Genomic DNA, 23,315 nt, shown 5'->3' with positions numbered 1-23,315 from the left:
GAGTGAGATCACAGGGCTAAAAGAAGGGAACCTGAGGGGGACTCCGACCAGAGAACCCCAGACAGCACCCACTGCTCCTCAAAGGTGTCAAGGATGCCAGCAGATGCCTCCCAGAGGAACTCTGCCCGGATATGTAAGCAGACAGAGGATCGGAAATATGTCTTGCAGTTGCAGGAAACCCCATCAGCCAACCTCCTCTCCTTGGTCTTGTAGATGGCCATTTTGGCCAGTGCTAGGAGGAGGGTGTCAAGGAGGTCACACAACTGTGTGGGGTCATGGATAGGGAGTGAGTAGATAAGGAGGTGAGGGGAAAAGTGCAGCCAGAAACGTAACAGAATATCTAAGAGGAGCCGGAATAGGGGCTGCAACCTGGCAGACTCCAGGTAAACGTGCACCAGGGTCTCCCTCTCACTGCAGGAAGGGCAGGTGTCTGGGATGGGGGTAAACCACGCCAAATACACGCCTGTGCTCACAGCTCCATGAAGAAGCCACCAACTGATATCCCCAGTGGGCGGGGACCAATGTGGAATATAGGCTGGCCCACTGGGGCTTCTCACCTTCCAGTGGCAGGAGGTCCCTCCACTTTGCGTTGGGGTGTGGAGCACAAGCATGTATAGATGTTTCCTTGGCACAGCCTGGAAACAAACTGGCTGCAAATTGTGGCAGCTGGCTCATGGTGAAGGGGCAAGGGATCCCTCCAGGTCCACAGGGCAGGGCTTGGGGTGGCGGGTGGACGCGGTGTGGCCTCTCGCAGGACCCAGTCAAGGTAGGCCCGAGCAGCTGCAGGGAAAGCAGCCCTCACCTCCTGATGCGCCAGGGAGTACAAGTCCTGGAGAGCCCCATATGCCGAACAAGCATCAAGTGATCCACCCAGGTGATCCACCCAGTCTCCCTGGTCCAGAAGGTCTGTGACTCTCGTGACTTATCCCAGGACCAACCTCTGGTGCACTGAGGGGGACTCCGCCACCTGCAAATGGAGTTGGGGGCTGTATAGCAGGGGCTCTGCAAGGAGATCTGCCCCCTCAGTGGCCGCCATGGACCTGGTCATTGAGAACAGTTTCCAGGTCTGGAGGAGGTCCTGGTAGAAGACCGGCAGCTGGGAGAGGTCTCATGGAAGACCTCTCAGATGGAGACAAAAGAGCTTCCAGTCATATCAGAGCCCTCGGAAGTGACGCAGAAAGGCGTGCGCCAGTATGCTCCACGCTGGACTACCTGCAACATAAAAGGAGCCTCTGCAGGGCTTGGAGGTGGAAGACATGGACCAGAGTACGCAGGCACTTCAGACCCTGTCCCCCCTCCTCCAGGGGCAGGTGGAAAACCCCTCCAGAGGCCCAGTGCAGTTCTGGTCAAAAGAACTCCAGAATTAATTTCTGGAGGTTGGCCAGGAAATCCAGGGTTGGGACCAGGGTGTTGAGCTGGGGCCAAAGCATGGACAGGACTAGCTGATTGAGTTAGCATGCTACAAATATAGCATAACCTTTGTTCAACCAATTAATAAATAATAATACTTAGCTCTTATATAGCACTTTAAATCTGTATTTTAATGGCAGTTGGTCTGTCAGGGAGATTGCCCTTTCTTGGGGCTGTGAGGAAGATGGCCCTTATAAAGAAAACAATTCAAATCAACACATACATTTTCAACAACAGCTAAGAGAAGAGAGTGAAATGCCTGCTAAATACACCTTGTACCTTCCTTAGAAATATTATCTGTTCAGAAGTGTCTATGTGGTTTTAATGCCTTACAAGGGCTTTTGGTTAAGATCTGGTGAAGAAGCGCTGTCAATCTGACATGTCCTCTATGGGGAACTATATCATATCCTTGCGGGGGCATGGATTTGATTGCCTAGGAAATGCTTCTATTTCAAATGACTATGATCCTATTTCTTTTCACTTTTTCAAGTTTGCTCCAGTGTTGTAAACCTCCATCTTTAGTTCCCTAACAATTACATGTGTTTGTTCTTTACAATGTATTGAGTAACATTGTCATTCTGTTACAGGGCTAGAAGAAATTCTAAGTCTTATACTGCTCTATGTCACAGTTGTACTGGATACACTCCCTTTTCTCTTTAGCTCACAACAGATTCTATGCACATGAGTCTCTAGTCACTTACACGGAATTTATGCCAGTGTAAATCCGTTGATTTCAATCGAACTTCACCTGTTTTACACTAGTGCAAGTAAGAGCAGAACCAGGCCCTTTCTTTGGGATACCGAGGAGGGAGGGAAATCTAGAAAAGGAATTGATATTTCAGACAGGATTTTTAAATGCACTTTCATTCTATTCATTGGTATAGGAAACATCACTCTGTAGCCTACAAAAAAAAATAAAAAAAATTGAGAGAGGCTCTTCCGAAGAGCCGCTAAAAGTAAGTCAGCTCATCATGCTTAGTCTTGCTGCTCTGGTAACTGGAGAGGCTCAGAGGTTTGTTCTCATGAGGAAGGCTTTTGAACACCCGCAAGTGCAAGAACTCCTCATTGCCAACATGGACCTGAAAGGTAAGAAGAAAGTGACAGTAAATTCCATGGAATAAAAGCCTTCCAGGTACAGGACATTTTAGCGTGTGTGTTTTGGGTTGGGGGGAAGGGAAGAGGGGGCCGAGGAGGGGCTGTCTTCTTGTTGGGGCACAGATTAGGAGTCATGAGCTCACTCCCTGGCTCTTTCACACATTCATTGTGTGGCCTTGGGGCAGGACACTCAAGCACAGAAAGGTTGTTTCCCATCTGTAAAACAAGAATAATCAGACTTGTTTACCTGACAGAGGTGGTGTAGATTTATTAATGCAGTGAGGTGCTCTAATCTAATCTGGGACCACAATCCGGTCCCCCTTTCCAGGCTTCTTTGCTTGAGTGACCAGTCCTCCCACTGCCTTTCGTTCAGGTCTTTACCCCGAGGGCTCCCTCTCTTCCAGCATTTCACTCCTCCAGGCCAACCCGCCTGTCAGACCTACCCCTCAGGGGAATCCATCCTCCTTCAAGAACCCTCAACTTCTGGGCTCAACTTCCCCTGACTGGGACGGTTCTTCCCCTTTTCCTAGGGGACACTGCCTGAGGCTTCTGCTTGCCAGGGGTCCCCAGCTTTGGTCTCTTCTCACCAACAGCCTTCCTCCAAGCTCCTCATCAGCAGCTCATAGTTACTGCTCTCCGCTAAGCAACTCCTGCCAGCTCTTCCTTGCTACTTCCTGTTTCTCTGTGTGTGTGTGTTTGTCTCTCTCCCCCCACTCCCACGGTCTCAAACAGTTCTCACCTGCCAATCTCACCCCTCCCTCCTCAGGGTCCAAGAACCCTCTTTTAAGCCCAAATGGGTGGTTAGCTGATGAGCAATAGGTGTGCTGGACCCCATTCCCTCTTAAAGGGGGCAGCCCCTCTGTGACACCCATTCTAAGGGTCAAATCACAGGAACCTCTTTGTAATTAACTAATTGAACAAGAATCAAGTATAAGATACTACGCATATAAAATTTAAACTGAGAACCTATTCCCCACTGTTTTGTACCTTGATGAAGTAGTTTATTCCAGCAACCACCTGAGTTTTAAACTCCACAGCAGTGAAGACCTCAAATTTCTTCCCTTCTTTTTCTTCCACCTGAAGCTTCACCTTAAGAAAATAAAAAAAAAAAAAGGAGAGGGTTTTACTAGTTATTCAAGGCAGATGTAAAGTCTGGAACCCATGAGCTCCACTGTTAGTGTTTCTAAGACGCGGTACAGGTCACACTGTTGCAGAGTCTCTGGACATGTTGCTCTTCATGTTTCTCAAAAACGTAATGGCTAAAATGTGAGATGTTCCATAAAGCAAGATGTAACAGATGTGACAATTTCTTGCAATATCCCTGAAAAAACTTTACTGAATGAAGTTCAAGTATCTTTGGGATCCAGTGCATTAAATACAAAGATTATGTATTATTATGGGCTGGGACTGTATGTTCTCTCTCTAAGGGGGAAATGTGATATGAACCCTGGGAAGTGTTATGACCTTCAGCTGACCATATTTAGTAATGTGCCAGACAAGAATGAACTTTTGAGACAAACAGTATCAGGTACTTTGCCTGGGGTATCTCCAGGGGGAGGCGAAAGCAAATTCTCCACCTCCAATTATGCCAAAAACCCAGATGTTTGAAGCTACACCCTGAGGAGAGGACCATTTTCCACTGATCACCTGTATCCAGAGTCTCACGATCAAAGGCCAAGCTGTATAAAGGAGAGACTGAATCATTCTGAGCTAAAGGCTATTATGAATTCATAATCACAAAACTCCGGTGTGCGGTTTGAAGGACTGAGTGCTACCACAAAGAGCTGGTGGTAATCTGTAACTGCTGGCAATTGCAGCTATTCATAGCCTGTGGAGAGAAAGCAAAGGCCAGACACGGGCCTGTTAGGCAGTCTGGCTTGCTGAAAATATCACAGTGTGGACAGGAAACTCTGCAGCTTGGAAAAACCCCGGTCAGGAGGGAACAAGGCATGTGTGTCCACCAAGAGAAGTGACAGCTAAGGCGCAGGGATCCTAGAGTGGGTGCCCTTGGGGGAGCACCGAGGAGAAATACAAGTGCAGATGTCCTGAGCTGTGACACAGAGGCACTAATTGGCCCCAGTGCTAGACAGGCAGTGAAACTGGAGAAGCAGCATGGTTCAGCAGACACGGTATGAGGCTGGAAGTCAGGAGATTTGGCTTCTAAATCCAGCTAGCCACCTACCTTGCTGTGTAACCCTTGCTCTATAATAACAAGTTATTTCCTCTGTCTGTCTCAGCTTCCCTTTCTTTACTATGGGAAAATCATACTGATCCACCTATGCAAAGTGCTTTGAAATCTACAGCTAAAAAACACTAGGTGTCAAAAACACACAAAACCATTCCTCTTGGCAACAAGAGTCCTCTTCAGATCCATCTTCCTTTTCAAAATTAAAAACTTATTAATACCTGGAGGCACAGAAGGACTCGGACTTTGTAACACTCAGAGTCACGGCGCCTGTTGCGCATCTGTAATTTTCACAGCATCTCACTGCAAACCACAAAGCCTGAGTTAGGCATCTAGGTTCCCTGTATAATGAATGGAGAGAGAGGGGCATCTTAGACTGCAAGCCACACAAAGCCAGCATGCTAGGTAGGGAGCTGCCTAAGCTAACCAAGGCTAGCCGATGCTGACAAAAGGGGTATGCCAACCTCCACTCCTCCAATGGAAATAAGTGCCTAAGTTCAGGCTGCAGGGAGGCGTCACTCGCCGTTTAGTGAGTCCATCTGGTGTCAGCTGCCTAAATAGTTTCTTGTGGGAATGAGTTAGGTGCCTGCCTTGCCCACACAAAATGGGGAGGGGGGACAGGAGGAGGAAGAGCCAGGCTTTTCAGCCCACCGTTCAGAGCACTCACCTGGGATGTGGGAGAACTAGATTCTTCCCTCCTTCACTTAAGGGGGAGAAGGGAGACCCCTGTTCAAAGCTTTTCTCCCCTGAAACCAAGAGAGGAATTGAACCTGGGTCTCCCACATCCTAGGTGTGATAACCATTGAATTATGTGGTCTTCTGATGTGGGGCTCCCTCAACCTGTGCAGCTGAAGCTGTTCTGCTGTGGATCAATGATGAAAGAGTCAAGAGTGAGGGACTGGATTCAGGACCGCCTACCTCACCAGTGGGTGCCCGAACGACCTGGCTATAGAGTCACACTCTCTCTCTCAGACACTCACTTGTCCAATGACTGTTCCATGGTGTACCAAGTAATTAGACAGCACCGCCACTTCCTTTTTCAGCCAGATTTTGAATGAGATTCTGTCTGATAGATGGCCTCTGGGCACGCTTACAAGAGCGCAGGCCCTGCACGTGACTTACATGGCTGACTTCCTGTCTGGCTCTGGCTCATGGATCACGCGGAGGATTAGGATGGAGATAGGCATTTGGATGCCTGGAGAGAGGCAGCAATGCACATGCTCAGATGCAGAAACTCAGGCACCTTGGATATTTTTACCCTGAAGACTTTGGCACTGGGTGAATTTAGACACCTACAGGATCTGGAGGAAGTTTTGTGGATCGCAATGGAGCCAAAACTGGGACTTGGAACCTAAATCTAGGCCTAAGTATTTAGTACTATGTAATCAAGCATTTAAAATAAATCTTTAAACTAAAACATCTGTGTTTCAGAAAGGGCATCCACTGAATATTACAATAGAAGTATGTGCTTCATTCCATGGTGGAAATCTAGGGCGTAAGCAAAAGAGCAGTAATAGTTCTGGTATGCAAGAATCAACTAACCCACAAATGCCACACTTAGCTGAGAGTATAAAGACATCTGTCTCCTTTCAGATGTGCTGCGCATATGGCATGCATGGCTTTGTTTGTATGAGACATACAAGTATAATAGTTTTTAATCCTGAGGGAATTCTGCGTCATGGCAGGTGTGCAGAATTCATGTCCCCTCCAGATTTCTTTGCTTCCCCACAGAAGAATGAATTCTGACGGGGAAGCAATAGAAAAGGCACAAGAGCGGTCACACGCTGATCCCTCGCAGCGCAGGCTGGTTTGTTTGGGCAGCCAGAGCAGTTGGTAGAAATATAAATCACCGCTGGTGGCGAGTGGGCAGTGTGTGTGTGCATGACGCACACACACACTGTCCCTCTTGCTCACTATTGCAGCACACTTTGCATGGAGGGGAAGGGCTTTGGGGTGTTCCTGAGGTAAGCGTGGGGCAAGCTCTGTTCCCCTCAGAGCAGAATGTAGTGGCCTGCCTGCTTAGTGAATTGTTCCCATTGTCTTAGTGAACTCCCCCAAGAGTATAAAACAGGTGTAAAAGTTTTAAGGCTCCTTTATATTGCCAGAATGGCATAAAGAACAGTCAGGTATCAGGGGGTACCATGTTAGTCTGTATCCACAAAAACAACAAGGAGTCTGGTGGCACCTTAAAGACTAACAGATGTATTTGGGCATAAGCTTATGCCCAAATACATCTGTTAGTCTTTAAGGTGCCACCAGACTCCTTGTTGTTTTTGTAAAGAACAGTGTGGCCTTATAAATGCCTATGGTGCTTTAGTGATTAAAACTGGTCTAAATTTTTGGACTGAAAAAAATTCCTATGAAAATGTAGTCCATAAACTGTTTCCTACTGACCTTTCTGCAGATGGTCAGTAGCAAGTATAAATTGTGAGTTTGATTCCCCAGCCCTCACTTGCTCTTCAGTTGCCGATGATGTAACATTGAGCACATGGCTGCATATATTTGTTGACTAATAACTAGAAATAAAGGTCAAACTTAGGTACATTACCATCAGGCAAGAGGGTCTGGAGATTTCCTCCAATGCTCCCCACTCCCATTCTCCATCCATTGTATTGGACTTTAAATAAGTTACCGAAATAATTGAAATCAGAGTAATTATATTGCATTATTTTGACAAATAAAATATGCAGACTATTACAGAATTTTAAAATATTGTGTACAGCATTTTTAATTTTTTGGTGCAAAATTCCCCCAGGAGTAAGTTTTTAAACCATAAAATAATTTGGTGCTGAAGTAATGTCTAAAATAAATATTTTAAAACTGTCCTGTAGAATAAGGATCCCATTTCCTATGGGAATATAAAGACCAGTTAAGTGTGAGACTTTAGGAAGTATGTTTAATAGATCTTTCACAGTATGATACTTATGACTAGTAGTAATAATAAATAAGAAGTGTTATAAAAATAATAAGTGTTTTGCATTTCAAAACTTCTTTGATCATTGATTGAAGTTTCCAACCCTTTGTGAGTTAGGTATTCTTATTCCCATATTACAGAAAGGAAAACTGAAGTACAGAGAGAGGAAATGACTTGTCTAGTATCATAGATAGAGGCAGTGATAGAACCTGAGAGAATTCACAAATTACTGTTTGTCTTTCTGTGCTCAGTTCATTGAAACACACAAGCTATAGCATAGGTTTTAGGTTGAAGAGAGGGATAATTTCAAACTTTACTTGCAAGGACAAGGCAAGCTAATGATACTGACTAGTAATGCAGCCTTGTAGTCCCTGCCTCAACCCCAGCTCAGCACAGCTGATCTCACCTCCTTTGGGTGCATGGCTATGTATCCTCCACCTCTCACAGTTCTCTGCTGTGCAGAAACACAAGTAAGGAGCATATACACAATCCAGCTCAGAAAAGAAGATTCCTATTCCCTGTAAATATCCATTAAACAGGAGGAAAAAACCATTTGCCATTGTATTGCTGAGTCAGCGCACCTGCTCCCAACTCCCCAAGCACAGAGGGTTCCAACTGGCTGCTCCTCAGGCTACTCTGTGAAATTGTGGAGTGGAAATTTACCTAAAAGATTCCTGCATCCAGGACTCCCCCCACTCCCCACAAGAGAAGAAGACAGGACCAAGAACTTGCTCACTTCACAGTTGAGCTAAGCTCTAGGTCACTCATACTAGCACGTTCTCATATTAGGGCATGAGAGGGAGCTCTGACCACTCTGTATACTGTGTGTCACAGGGGAAGAGCTATGGGCCCCACCTGCATCCCCCCCACATGAGATGTACTCTTATGAAACTCCAAAACTGAAGCAGTGAAGCTCCAACTCGCCTCTAGGCCTGATTCCCCCCATGCAAAATGTAAATAACCCCCAAGCAATCTTGTATTTTACAATGGGTGAATACAACCCACAGAGGGCGCAGTCGGTCTTAGCCCAATTCCTTTTCCTACAGTGCTACAGGTAAGGATATTACTAAGAGCCAGACACTGGACTGAGTGTGCCTGTCACTGCCAAACTGCTGCTGTTGCTGCGAACAGTGGTCTGCGATGGATGTTAGATGGGATGGGATCTGAGTTACTACAGAGAATTCTTTCCTGGGTGCTGGCTGGTGAGTCTTGCTCACATGCTCAGGGTTTAACTGATTGCCATTTTTGGGATCGGGAAGGAATTTTCCTCCAGGGCAGATTGGCAGAGGCCCTGGCGGTTTTTCGCCTTCCTCTGCAGCATGGGGCATGGGTCACTTGCTGGAGGATTGTCTGCAGCTTGAGGTCTTCAAACCACAATTTGAGGACTACAATAACTCAGACATAGGTTAGGGGGTTGTTACAGGAGTGGGCGGGTGAGATTCTGTGGCCTGCATTGTGCAGGAGGTCAGATTAAATGATCATAATGGTCCCTTCTGACCTTAAAGTCTATGAGTCTAACATTCTGTGTAAACACAACTGAAGTGCTAATGAGCTAATGTTGCAACGCTAAACAGAAAGAAAAATCTAGTAATATCGTGGCCTCCCTCTCAGTGATTCTAGATCCTGCTCTGAGTGTTAGAGGTTAAGCAGACATCCTGGATCAGCATATTTTATTTTTCCACCCTAAAGCAAAACACTTGGCTCCACAGATGCAGATGAGCCAGTCATATGCAGCCTGGAGCTGACATTATTACCACAGAAACAGTGACTCACAAGAGCATGTGACTGACAGTCCCAGGAGGGAGGGGAGCTCACAGAGAAAAGTGGTTCTGTGGTCCAGAAGGAGGGAGGAGGCAGACCAGTTGAGTGTCTCTGGATAAAATTAAAAGGGTTAAAAAAATAGGGTTCATGTCAAGGTGCATGTGTGTGGGGGAGGATGCTACTATAGACCACCAAATCAGGAAGAGGAGGTGGATGAGGCATTTCTAAACTACAATAAAAATATCCAAACCACAGCATCTGGAAGTAATGGGGGACTTTAACTACAGACATCTGTTGGTAAAGTAATACAGCAAAACAAAAAATCTTCAATAAGTTCTTTGTATGTATTCAGGACAAGTTTTTGTTTCAGAAAGTGGAGGAAGTAACCAGGGGCACAGCCATTTCAGACTTGATTCTGACCAGCAGGGAGGAATTGGTTGCAAATCTGAAGGTGAAAGGCAATTTGAATGACAGTGATCATGAAAAGATGGATTTCATGATTCTAAGGAAAGAAATGAGTGACAGCAGCAAAATAAGGATAATGGACTTCAAAAAAGCAGACTAACAAATTCAGAGAACTGGTAGTTAAGGTCCAATGGGGAGAATATCTAAGGGAAAAAAATCAGTTCAAAAAAGCTCTAGAATCATAGAATATCAGGATTGGAAGGGACCTCAGGAGGTCATCTAGTTGAACCCCCTGCTCAAGGCAGGACCAACACCAACTAAATCATCCCAGCCAGGACTTTATCAAGCTGGGTCTTAAAAACCTCTGAGGATGGAGATTCCACCACCTCCCTAGGTAACCCATTCTGGTGCTTCATCACCCTCCTAGTGAAATAGTGTTTCCTAATATCCAACCTAGACCTCCTCTACTGCAACTTGAGACCATTGCTCCTTATTCTGTCATTTGTCACCACTGAGAACAGTCAAGCTCCATCCTCTTTGGAACCTCCCTTCAGGTAGTTGAAGGCTGCTATCAAATCCCCCCTCACTCTTCTCTTCTGCAGACTAAACAAGCCCAGGTCCCTCAGCCTCTCCTCATAAGTCATGTGCCCCAGCCCCCTGATCATTTTCGTTGCCCTCTGCTGGACTCTCTCCAATTTGTCCACATCCCTTCTGTAGTGGGGGGCCCAATACTGGATGCAATACTCAAGATGTGGCCTCACCAGTGCCAAATACAGGGAAACAACCACTTCTATTTATCTGCTGGGAGTGCTCCTATTGAGAATAGCACAAGTGTGTAGGGACCAAAAATCAGGAAGGCTAAGGCACAAAATGAGTTACATCTAGCAAGAGACATAAAAGGCAATAAGAAGTAGTTACTTAAATATATTAAGAGTAAGAGAAAGATGAAGGAAAGCGTAGGTCCTCTATTTAGTGGGGAAGGAGAACTAAGAACTGATGGCATCAAGAAAGCTGAGGTGCTTAATGCCTATTTTGCTTCAGTCTTCACTAAAAAGGTTAACGATGACCAGATACTCAACACAGTTATTGACAACCAGGGGGAAGGAATGCAAATCAAACTAGGGAAAGAACAGGTTGAAGAATATTTAGTTATGTTAGAGGGGGAGGTATAGCTCAGTGGTTTGAGCACTGGCCTACTAAACGCAGGGTTGTGAGTTTGATCATTCAGGGGCTATTTGGGGATTAGTCCTGCTTTGAGCAGGGGGCTGCACCAGCTGACCTCCTGAGGTCCCTTCCAACCCTAATAATCTATGATTCTATTCAAGCAGAGCAGATGACATTCATCCTAGCGTCCTTAAGGAACTAGCTGATGCAATCTTGTTAGTGATGATCTTTGAGAACTCCTGGAGGACAGGTGAGGTCCACGAAGATTGGAGAAGGGAAAACAAAGTACCTATCTTAAGAAGAGGAGACAAGGAAGACCCAGGGAATTATACACCAATCAACCTAACTTCAAAATTTGGAAAGATACTGAAGTAAATTATTAAACACTCAATTTGTAAGCATCTGGAGGATAACAAAGATGTAAAAAACAGTCAGCAGGATTTATCAAGAACAAATCCTGCCACACCAACTTAGTTTCCTTCTTTGACTGGATTGCGGACCAAATTGGGGGGAGGGGGAGCAGTAGACATGATATAACTTGATTTTAGTAAGGCTTTTGACACAGTTCTGCATGACATTTACAAAAGAAAACTAGGGAATGTGGTCTGGATGAAAATACTATAAGGTGGGTGAATAACTGGTATTCAGATGGTAGTTATCAATGGTTTGCTGTCAAATTGAGAGAGCACATTCAGTGGGGACTTGCAGGTGTCATTCCTGGGTCTAGTACTAATCAATATTTTCATTAAGGATTTGGATAATGGAGTAGAGAATATGCTTGTAAAATCTGAAGATGACAAGATGGGAGGGTCTGCAAGCATTTTGGAGGACAGATTTAAAATTCAAAATGACCTTGACAAATTAGAGAATTGGTCTGAATTCAACAAGATGAAATTCAATAAAGACAAGTGCAAAGTATTTCACTTAAGAAGGAAAAATCAAATGCACAACTACAAAATGGAAATAACTATCTAGGTGGTTGAACTGCTGAAAAAGTTCTGGGATTTATAGTGGACCACAAACTGAATATGTCATCAGTATGATGCAGCTGCAAAAAAGGCTAATATCATTCTGGGGTGTTTTAACAGGAGCACTGTATGGAAGATACAGATGGTAATTGTCCCACTCTACTCAGCACTGGTGTGGTCCCAGCTGGAGTCCTATGTCCAATTCTGGGCACCACAATTTTGGAAGGATGTGGATAAACTGGAAAAAGTCCAGAGGAGAACAATAAAGATGACAAAAAGTTTAGAAAATTTGACCTATGAAGAAAGGTTCAAATAACTGGGTATGTTTAGTCTTGAGAAAAGAAGACTGAGGAGGGACTTGGTAACAGCCTTCCAGTATGTTGAGGGCTGTTTTAAAGAGGACTGTGATCAATTGTTCTCCGCGTCCACTGAAGGTAGGACAAGAAGTAATGGGCTTAATCTGCAGCAAGGAGGATTTAGGTTAGATATTAGGAAAAAAAAACTTTTTAACTATACGGGTGGTTAAACGCTGGAATAGGCTTAAAAGGGAGGATGTGGAATCCCATTATTGGAAGCTTTAAGAACAAGATGGACAAACACCTGTCAGGGATGGTCTAGGTTTACTTGGTCCTGCCACAGCACAGGGGGCTGGACTTGATGACTTCTCATGGTCCCTTTGAGCCCTACATTTCTATAATTCCACCAACTGCACATCCTCTTCTTGTAGCTTGAAAAGTCTGAGGCTGGCCAGTCAGAATCCCGTATGGGAGAGTACAAAAAAAGCAAACATCATTCTAAGATGTATTAGCAGGAGTATGTCAGCAAGACACAAGAAGTAATTCTTCTGCTCTTCTCCATGCTGATTAGACCTCAAATGAAGTATTGTGTCCGGTTCTGGGCACCACATTACAGGAGAGATGTGGACAAATTGGAGAAAGTCCAGAGAAGAGCAACAAAAATTATTAAAAGTCTAGAAAACATGGCCTATGAGGGAAGATTGAAAAAATCAGGTTTGTTTAGTCTGGAGAAGAGACAACCGAAGGGGAACATAACAGTTTTCAAGTACATAAAAGATTGTTACAAGGAGGAGGGAGGTAAATTGTTTTCGTTAACCTCTAAGAATAGGACAAGCAGCAATGGGCTTAAAGTACAGCTAGGGCAGTTTAGGTTGGACGTTAGAAAAAACTTCCTAACTGTCAAGGAGGTTAAGCACTGGAATAAATTCCCTAGGGAGGTTGTGGAATTTCCATCATTGGAGACTTTTAAGAGCAGGTTAGACAAACACCTGTCAGGGATGGTCTAGTCCTGCCATGAGAGCAGGGGACTGGACTAGATGACCTTTCGAGGTCCCTTCCAGTCCTATGATTCTATGATTTTAACAGGGGGGTAATGTTTGTTTGAATGCTTTTCCGGGCAAGGTCAGCTAGTTTAAAAGCAACTTCACATTTTAAAATAATGGATAAAAAGCTCTTTGCCCATTCTCCTGATTAGCTGAATTTTGGATTATCTGATCTAGCCCCAGTCCCAATTAGATCAGATAAACCGGGTTCTACTGTAATTTGTTCCAGATACAGGGCTGGCAGAGAGAACTTTTCTCCTGGAGCAAGGGAAGTCTAAATTCCAACCTAGTTTCTGGTCTGCCCTTGGGACCTTATACGGGTCCAGGGATCTCGGGGCATCAGGGGGGCCACAGCCCTCCTACTTTTTGAAAGTGGATAGGTCTGACCTATCCAACTTTTGCCAGGGCAGACTTTGCCCACTTCCCCTCCTCTTTCCCCTGAGGCCCCACTTCCCAGCCAGGCCAACGTGGAACTTGGCTGGGGAGCTAGGGCAGTTGCACGTGGATCCTACACCAGTCCAGGCCTGTGTCCCCGCCCCCCAGGATCCCCACTGGGCCGTAGAGGTGCAAGGTCCATGACTCTGCGTGGGCTTCCCACAGCTACCCGCACAGCTCTCGGGCTGGGGGAGGGGGCCTCAAGGCCACTGCCCAGCCATGGTAACACCTGTACAGGCAGCTGTGGGGAGCCTGGGGGCAGGAACACAGGGGGCTGTTTACAGCTCACCCTGAGTGGGCTCCCTGGCCCCGCTCCGGCTTTTGGCTTGGCCGGGGCCAAGATCTTGGGGTGGGGGGAAGGAAGAGGAGGGGCGGGGCCTCGGGAGGGCTACTTTTGGGAAGGCTCCAATGCCCTTGCCCAAGCCTCATAGCAAAGCCAGAATTAAGCCTATAAGCATTTGAGACTAATTTTTATAAACCCCTTTTGAGTTCATCTTTATTAAGTTATGTATGACTTGTCATTTTTTAAGAATTTTTTAGGCACGTTTCAAAGCCTCTCCTTTCCAGTGGAGGAGGATTTCGTCCTGTGTTTCAACATGACATAAAACAGTCTCTAACTGGTCTTGTTTAAGCAAAACAAACAACGATCTCCCTCATTCAAAGTGTCCCTAAATGACAGCCCCTGCCAGGGCCGTCCTTACTCATACATAAAGTACACAGCTGTGTAGGGCACCAGGAAGTTTGGGGCACCTGCGCCCTACACAGCTGCATGCTGCTCCAACCCCTGCTGTCCCTTCCCCATGGCCTCTGCCCCTGCTCTGCCCCACCCTAGCCTCATCCCACTCCCCTGAGGACTGAAGCAGGGCCAGGCCTGCACTCACTGGTGGTGGGAAGTGCAACGGCGCGGTCCAGCCCCAGCCACGCCACCTCTGAGTGCTGGGGGTGGTTCCCCCTTCCAAGCTAGCCCTGCCTTCCCTGCAGAGGCGTGGGCCCCCCACCCCCACCCCACCAGGGGAAAGGAGAGGCTGTGTAGGGCCCCAGAATAGCTAGAGATGGCCCTGGCCCCTGCTCTTGATTTACAGACCCCACATTCCTGTGCAGATGCGACCCTCCTGAGAAATCATCACTGGCATCACCACACTTCTTTACTCTCTGCGGCAGATAAGCATCTCATGCCCTGAACAGCAACTTAAACTGCAGCAAGGGAGATTTAGGTTGGACATTAGGAAAAAGTTCCTAACTGTCAGGGTAGTTAAACACTGGAATAGATTGCCTAGGGAAGTTGTGGAATCTCCATCGCTGGAGATATTTAAGAGTAGGTTAGATAAATGTCTATTAGGGATGGTCTAGACAATATTTGGTCCTGCCATGAGGGCAGGGGACTGGACTCGATGACCTCTCGAGGTCCCTTCCAGTCCTGGAGTCTATGAGTCTAACTCCGCTTGTCACTCAGTTTCCATTCTCTATACATGCTGTTTACAAAAAAAAAAAAAAATAAAAAAAAAAGTTGCTTTTATTTTGTAGTGCATTGCCATCTTTCCCTCTCTGTAGGGTGACCAGATGTCCTGTATTTAAGCCCTCCTGCAGGCGTGCCAACTTTTTTTTTTTTAAATGGGCAAATTGTCCCATATTTTCTGTCTCCCCCCAATCAGTACTGCTGGGTCCAGCTGCTGGCTGGATCCCTGCTCACCAGCCGCCTGCCCACCCGCAGTGAGTGTGGGGAAGGAGCAAGTCCAGTGGCCGATGGTGGGTGTGCAAGGCTGGTGGCAAGGCAAAGATACAGTGTGCAGGGCCAGGTTGCTCCTCCTGCTAGTCTGTCAGTGCAGGCCCTGCTGCATGATGGCTTTTAGCCGGCAGGGTCCTGGCCCCTCATCCTACTTCCAGCCGGCACTGGGTACACGCCGTGAGCTGCGATGGCTGGTGAGTGCGGGCAGGTGCCAGGTGGCGGCCAGTTCTGTGTCACCTCTACTGCCCACCTCTCAGCCCTTTACGTGCTCTCCCTCTAAATGTCTTTTTAACATGGGCTCAGTCAACTTGATGTCAATTTGAACGTTTGTACTGACTGCCGCTGAACTCATTTGAAAACGAGTAATTTTACCAGATGTCTCATATTCAGCATAAGGAGGGAAAATATGGTCACCCCACCTCTCCGCCTCTTAAACAGGTGTTCTCAGGCCAAAGGCCTCCCCCTCCCCCACCAATGTCCCTCCTCCTCAGCAGCTCCCTAACCTAGGGTTACCATATTTGAACTTTCAAAAATGAGGACACTCCATGGGGGAAGGAAGGGGTAGCTCCACTCCCTAGTCACTCCATCCCACTGCCTGCCGCCCACAGAACCCCCAAACCCATCTAACCCCCTTTGCTCCTTGTCCCCTGATTTCCCCCTCCCAGGTCCCCTGCCCCTAACCACCTCCGGGACTCTACCCCCTATCTAAGCCTCCCTTCTCCTTGTCCCCGACTGCCCCCTCCTGAGATTCCCATCCTAACTGCCCCCACCAGGATCCCACTCCCTACCTGTCCCCTGACCTCAGTGACTTGAGTTGCATGTCCAGCCACAGCACTTGTCCTCAACAGTTTGGGAGTCACTCAATTACTGCTACACTCTCATAAACAAAAAATAGTCAGTCATTCTCCATCACTGTAATAAAAACCTTGATAAATATTCATAGAAAAGGGGACCTTTCAGTAAATAAAACCAGAACAGAAGTAACTTCAAAAAGTTCTCTGAAATCTTCGTTAATAGAGAAAGCTCCAAGAAGATCTCCAAAAGCTAAGCACTTTAAATGTTTTTATTTTCTTCTGGGTTCATATTCACCTTCCTGCCAAATCAAAGAACTTCAATCTTGAAATATAAATATTGGCCATTTTCAGACATGCACTTAATTCTTCTTCGAATGCATGACTTGCAGTGAGTTTTTATGAAAAAGTTTTATAGGCCAGGTCTTATATTCACCACAGTTTGTATCACTGTTGAATAATAGCTGACTGCGTCTCCAAATATAATGTATCAGAGGGGTAGCCGTGTTAGTCTGGATCTGTAAAAGCAGCAAAGAGTCCTGTGGCACCTTATAGACTAACAGACGTTTTGGAGCATGAGCTTTCATGGGTGAACACCCACTTCGTCAGATACATGTCATGCATGCATCTGACGAAGTGGGTGTTCACCCACAAAAGCTCATGCTCCAAAACGTCTGCTAGTCTATAAGGTGCCACAGCACTCTTTGCTGCTTTTACAGATCCAGACTAACACGGCTACCCCTCTGATACTTGACACCATGCAAGGCACTGCATTTAGCCGTATGGAGTGGAAATCCAAATATAATACGTATGTAGGCAATGAGTCAGATTTAATAGTCTTATTGGATTCTGAATTTATTGCAAAATTGAACTACGTGCTTTGATGAAGCAGTTTTTACAAACACTAGTATGAATTGAAGCTAGCAGTTACATTAATTTCATGTCTGTTCTGCGGATCTGACAAAAAGCTTGGCAAGAATTTAGACAGTAGCCATGGCAAATGTTACAGAACACCACCGTGGGTAAGGGATTATATAGCTACTGCCAGTGGCTGTAAACAAACGAAATGATGTTTTAACAGTTAGCCAGTGAGAAACCATAATATTTCCATTATTACACAAACAGGTCTCAGAGTCTCCGCCTTTCTTCCTGATGTGTTACAAACAATTACATTGGTTAATAAAGTTCAAAGACAAGTTTTGTTTTTCCTATTCACAAAGTGTAAAGGACAGAGCCTCTTTAGAATGCTGGGTGTTCAGGGCCGCCCAGAAGATTCAAGGGGCCTGGGGCAAAGCAATTTCAGGGGTCCCTTTCATAAAAAAAATTTACAATACTATACTCTCGTGGAGGTCCCTGCGGGGCCAAAGGCACATTGCCTCACTTGCTGCTCCTGCCCCTCCACCCTGGGCAGCCCTGGGAAAAATAAACATTTTAAAACCTTTTGTATCTCAGCACAAACCCAGTTTTGAGAAAACTTCTTTTCAAGTCACCTTTACAAGGTATCACTGGTTCTCAGCATCAATTAGTGCTAAAAGGCTCTAAAGCTCATAAAGGTTGGACAAATATTTTCCATCAAAGCTTTTTTTGGATCGAAAACTAGGGATTTTTAAAAAGCAGAAAAAAAATCAAGTCTGCTTTCCTTCAAAATTTGTTGTGGGCTTTTTTTTTCAACTGAAAAGCTGAAATTAGTCTGCCAAAACCTGAACATGGTTTGGGGTTTCAGAAGTGTGTGGCCAAATATTTGCTGCTTGTTGTGTTTGTTTAAAGAAACAATAAAAAAAAATTGTGCTTAAAAAATTCCAGAACTTTTGAACCACTTCAGTTTGTGACCAAATGCCTGAGCCCATCCAGTCAGAGATTTTTCCAGGTGATGGCTTCCCTGACTCACCTCTCTCTCTGCAACTTTGGGTTCATTTAGCTTAGAACATGAGAATGGCCATACTGGGTCAGACCAAAGGTCCATCCAGCCCAGCATCCTGTCTATCAACAGTGGCCAATGCCAAGTGCCCCAGAGAGAGTGAACCAAACACGTAATGATCAAGTGATCTTTCTCCTGGCATCTATCTCCACCCTCTGACAAACAGAGGCTAGGGACACCAATACTTATCCATCCTGGCTAATAGCCACTATTGGACTTAACCTCCATGAATGTATCCGATTCCTAGAGACTGGCTCCACAGCATCCCTCACAAACTGGAGATGGTTACTGTGGGTTTGTCTTTAGTATAGCTTATGTACATACTCAACAAACTGAGCATTTGAGCTTGTTCCAGAATCTGGGATGAGCCTATATTGTGAAAACTGAAATGCTCAAAATAGCACGTGTATGTGTAGGGTGCTAAAATTAAATTAACCCAGGGGTTCTCTAACTGGGGGTTGGGACTCCTCAGGGGGTCATGAGGTTATTACTGGGGGTCACAAGCTCTCAGCCTCCACCTCAAACCCCGCTTTGCCTCCAGCATTTATAATAGTGTTACATATACAGTGAAACCCCGCTATAACGTGACCTTTGAGATCCAAAAAATTACATTGCGCTAAATGCGGGGTCGCGGTATAGTGGGGTTTCAAACCAGTCAGGTTTTAACTGGTCCCCAAAGCAGTGCACTGAGGTGCCCCTGGTGACTAGTGCCCAGCAGGGGAGAGGAGCCACGGCTCCCTGCCTGCCGGGGACAGAGAACTCCGGGGCTGCAGCCGCCGGTGCTCTCTGTCCCCAGCAGGTGGGGAGCCACAGCTCCTCTTGAAGCGGGAGAGAAGCTATGGCCCCGCACTTGCCAGGGACAGAGAGGACTGGCGTCTGCAGCCGGAGTTCTCTGTCCCCGGCAGGCAGGGAGCTGCGGCTCCTCTTGAAGTGGGAGAGAAGCTGCAGCCCCGTCCCTGTGGGGGACAGAGTTCACTGGTGCCCGCAGCCCCGGAGTTCTCTGTCCCTGGCAGGTGCAGGGTTGCAGCTTCTCTCCCCTGCCATGGTGTTGGGGACCATTGGTACAGTACCTACCTGTATTATACTGTACCTTAAAAGAGGAGCCAACCTGTGATCACATTATATCCAATTTTGCGCTATGGTGGGGTTTGACTGTATTAAAAAAGTGTTTTTAATTTATATGGGGGGGGAGTCAGACTCAAAGGTTTGCTATGTGAAAGGGGTCACCAGGACAAAAGTTTGAGAACCTCTGAATTAACCCCTCTGGAGCCTTGGGGAATGCAGGGGAGGCGGGGTCTCCCTTGATAGGGTTGGGAAGAAGATAGGTGGTGTAGGATATTGCTCTTCTCATGTGAACCATCCCCTACAGAAAAGATAACAGCTTGGCTCTTTGTGTTAAATAGCTGTCTGCAAGCCTCAAACTGCTGAATGAGCTTTAGGGTAGGGTAGAGAAGGCTGTGCCTCCCAAAACAGCCTGGCCCTGCCCCTATCCAACCCCCATCCACTTCCTGCCTCCCTGCTTAGAATCCCTGACCCATCCTGCTCCTTGTCTGCTCACCGCCCCCACCAAACACAGGACCCCACCCCCCACAAACCCCCCCCTTACCTGTCCCCTATCCCCCCCCTCACTGAGTCCTGACAGACCCCGGAACACCCACAATCCAACCTCCCCATTCCCCATCCCCTGACCCCCCCCCAGAACTTCTGCCCCCTCCCTGCCCCCAGGACTCCTTGCCCCTTATCCAACCTCCCAGCCAGGCTGCTTACCCCCACCTCCCCTCACTCCCAGAGCCTCAGGATGCTGCGTCCAGGAGCCGCCCTGGAGAGCACTGCAGCGGCCTGACTGCACCAGGGCCTGAGCTGGCAGCCCCGCCCCCTTAGCACACAGCTCCAAGCAGGGAGGAGCTCAGGCCCCGCCCGGGCCACTTCGCTTTAGTTCTATCCAGGGTCACTCCTCGGTTACCCCCGCCTCTCCGAGCCTCAGCGCGCCGCATCCAGGAGCGTCCCTGGTCCCTGGACAGCGCTGCAGCAGCCTGGCTCCGGCGGGACCGAAGCTCGCAGCCCTGCCCCCTTACCAGGCAGCTCTGAGCAGGGGGGAGCTCAGGCCTCGGCCAAGCCACGCTGCTTTAGCTCTGTCCAGGGCCACTCCTGGACGCAGCACGCTGAGGCGCCGGGGGAGTGGGGAAGGCAGAGGCGGGGTCACAGCATTCTCGTGGGCGGCCCTGTGGGTGATCTAGTCTTACCATTATCTCTCCAGCTATTTTTCTAAGTAAAATAAGTTACATATTTAACGCTGTCTGAATCAGACAGAGTAACATGAAGAGATAATACAGGCTTTAAAAACAGAACTATAAACCAGGGGAAATGAGGCAAAAATAGAAAGGAAACGGAGAGGCGTTTGCTAAGGGAACAGCAGCTATTATTTAGGACAGCCAGACAGGCAGCTCTCTGCCCTCGGGATCCCGAGCCCCTTCTCCCACTCTCCGGCCCCCTCCCCTGCAGCTCAGAGCGGCGTGTCTGGCTCTGCGCCCCACGGGGCGCCCCGCCCCAGCGCTGCCGGAGATCTGAGGCTGCAGAGGGGCCGGGGAGGGGCTTTGGCTGCCGAGGAGGCCCCGGTCAGCGGCCCAGTCCGGCCCGGCCGCTTTTCGGTCTTTAACCAGCCGCCCCGGGGGGATCCCGGACATCCCCCCCCCGGGGTTTGTAAACCGGGAACCCGGCCGCGTGGAGACCCCACCTAACCCGGCCCCGCGCCCTCACCTCGTCGGCAACGTGCTGCGCTTCCGGGGTGGCCGGCTGGGCGCCCGTCAGCCCCCCGCACTTCATCATCGCGGCGCAGCTGGGAGCCTGCAACAAGCGAAACCGAAGCCACCTCGCAGGGAACAAGATTCCGTCACGTGATCCCAGCTCCGGCTCGGATTGGTCGAGCCGCAGCAGAGCGAGAATAACGGAGAACCAGCTCCTGTGCCGCTCCCCGCCCTGCGCCGGCGCGTGGGAGAGGGGGGGCGGGGCCCGGAGCCGCGGGGGGCGGGGAGTTGGCCCAGGCCCGGCAGCCCGCACTGGGCTGTGGCTGAGGCTGGATTCCCCCCCCGGGATCGCTCGCGCTTGGTTCGGTCCCTGCCCGGGGCGGGAGCACTCGGAGAGCCCCGCCCGGGGGAGATGAAGTCCGGGCCAGGCGCAGGGCGGAGCCAAATCCTTCAGCGCGCGTGTGAGAGGGTTTGAAAAGAGCCTTTAGCCTCAGCCCCTGGCAGCTGGTGCCTAGCGCTGAATGGGGCAGGGCTGGGCCAGTCTGGGGCACTAGAAGTGGCTCCAGGCAGGGGCGTGGGCAGAACTCCTCTCCCATGATCACAGCCCTGAAGTGGGTCAGTGCGGCAGAGAAAAGACGGTTACTCACCTTTGTAACTGTTGTTCTTCGAGATGTGTTGCTCACATCCATTCCAGTTAGGTGTGCGCGCCGCGCGTGCACGTTCGTCGGAAACTTTTTACCCTAGCAACTCCAGTGGGCCGGCAGGTCGCCCCCTGGAGTGGCGCCGCCATGGCGCCCAATATATATCCCTGCCGGCCCGCCCGCTCCTCAGTTCCTTCTTGCCGGCGACTCCGACAGTGGGGAAGGAGGGCGGGTGTGGAATGGATGTGAGCAACACATCTCGAAGAACAACAGTTACAAAGGTGAGTAACCGTCTTTTCTTCTTCGAGTGATTGCTCACATCCATTCCAGTTAGGTGACTCCCAAGCCATACCTAGGCGGTGGGGTCGGAGTGAGAAGTCGCGGCATGGAGCACTGCAGTTCCGAAGGCCGCATCCTCTCTCGACTGCTGGACCAGGGCGTAGTGGGAAGCAAAGGTGTGGACCGATGACCAGGTCGCTGCCCGACAGATTTCCTGGATGGGCACACGGGCCAGGAAAGCCAGCGACGACGCCTGCGCCCTGGTAGAATGCGCAGTCACACGGCCCGTAGGGACATGGGCCAAGTCATAACAGGTCCTGATACAGGACGTAACCCACGAGGATAACCTCTGGGAGGAGATAGGAAGCCCTTTCATACGGTCCGCTACCGCCACGAAAAGCTGGGGGGATTTGCGGAAGGGTTTGGTCCTCTCTATGTAGAACGCGAGAGCTCTACGGACATCCAGCGAGTGGAGCTGCTGCTCCCTGCCTGAGGAGTGAGGTTTTGGGAAAAAAACCGGGAGGAAAATCTCTTGGTTGACGTGGAAGGCTGAGACCACCTTGGGTAGAAAGGCAGGGTGTGGTCTAAGCTGCACCTTGTCTTTGTGGAAGACCGTGTATGGGGGGTCCACCACAAGGGCTCGGAGTTCCGACACCCGTCTAGCTGAGGTGATAGCTACTAGAAAGGCAGCCTTCCAAGAGAGGTAAAGCAGGGAGCAAGTAGCTAACGGCTCAAAGGGGGGCCCCATGAGCCGGGACAACACCAGGTTAAGATCCCAGGTTGGAGCAGGGGGACGGACGTTAGGGAATAACCGTTCCAGCCCCTTAAGGAATCTCGACACCGTCGGGTGAGAAAAAACGGAGCGACCGTCCGCACCCGGGTGAAAGGTGGAGATAGCTGCCAGATGGACTCGCAACGACGATAAGGCCAGACCATGTTCTTTGAGGGACCAAACATAATCTAAGATTTCGGATACCGAAACTTCCATAGGGCGGAGATTTCTCTCTACGCACCAACAGGAGAAGCGTTTCCATTTTGCCGAATATGTGGCTCTTGTGGATGGTTTCCTGCTGCTCAAGAGCACCTCTCTCACAGGCGTGGAGCAGCGCAGCTCGGAACCAGTTAGCCACGCAGGAGCCACGCCGCTAGGTGCAGCGACTGCAGGTCTGGGTGACAGAGGGACCCGTGGTCCTGGGTAATCAGGTCCGGATGAAGGGGCAGGGGAACTGGGTCGGCTACGGCCAAGTCTAGCAGCATGGTGTACCAGTGCTGTCTGGGCCATGCCGGGGCCACCATGATCACACGAGCCCTGTCTCTGCGCACCTTCAGGAGGACCTTGTGAACCAGAGGGAACGGAGGAAACGCATAGTACAGGTGGGTCGACCACTGGATGAGGAAGGCATCCGCTATCGACCCCGGCTCCCTGCCCTGAAAGGAGCAGAACGCTTGGCACTTCCTGTTCCCCTTGGACGCAAAGAGGTCCACCCGGGGATAACCCCACCTCCGGAAAATGGAGAGAGCGACGTCCGGTCGAAGGGAC

General features: G+C 48.7%; 1 protein-coding gene across 1 annotated transcript; it reads right to left on the bottom strand.

Moving 5' to 3' along the window:
* Positions 1-1,513: 1,513 nt before the first annotated feature.
* Positions 1,514-21,025, bottom strand: LOC115635858 (cystatin-B-like). Its single transcript, XM_030535108.1, has 3 exons — positions 20,869-21,025; positions 3,493-3,594; positions 1,514-2,489 (listed from the first exon to the last, which is right to left on the bottom strand). Exons 1-3 carry the CDS (start codon positions 20,935-20,937, stop codon positions 2,361-2,363), a joined length of 300 nt encoding a protein of 99 aa, XP_030390968.1. The 5' UTR covers positions 20,938-21,025; the 3' UTR covers positions 1,514-2,360.
* Between the last annotated feature and the right edge of the window lie 2,290 nt (positions 21,026-23,315).

This window comes from Gopherus evgoodei, chromosome 1, assembly GCF_007399415.2.
Source record: "Gopherus evgoodei ecotype Sinaloan lineage chromosome 1, rGopEvg1_v1.p, whole genome shotgun sequence".
Lineage (NCBI taxonomy): Eukaryota > Metazoa > Chordata > Testudines > Testudinidae > Gopherus > Gopherus evgoodei.
Note: the sequence above shows the minus strand (reverse complement) of the source record. Positions and strands in the feature narration are given on the sequence as shown.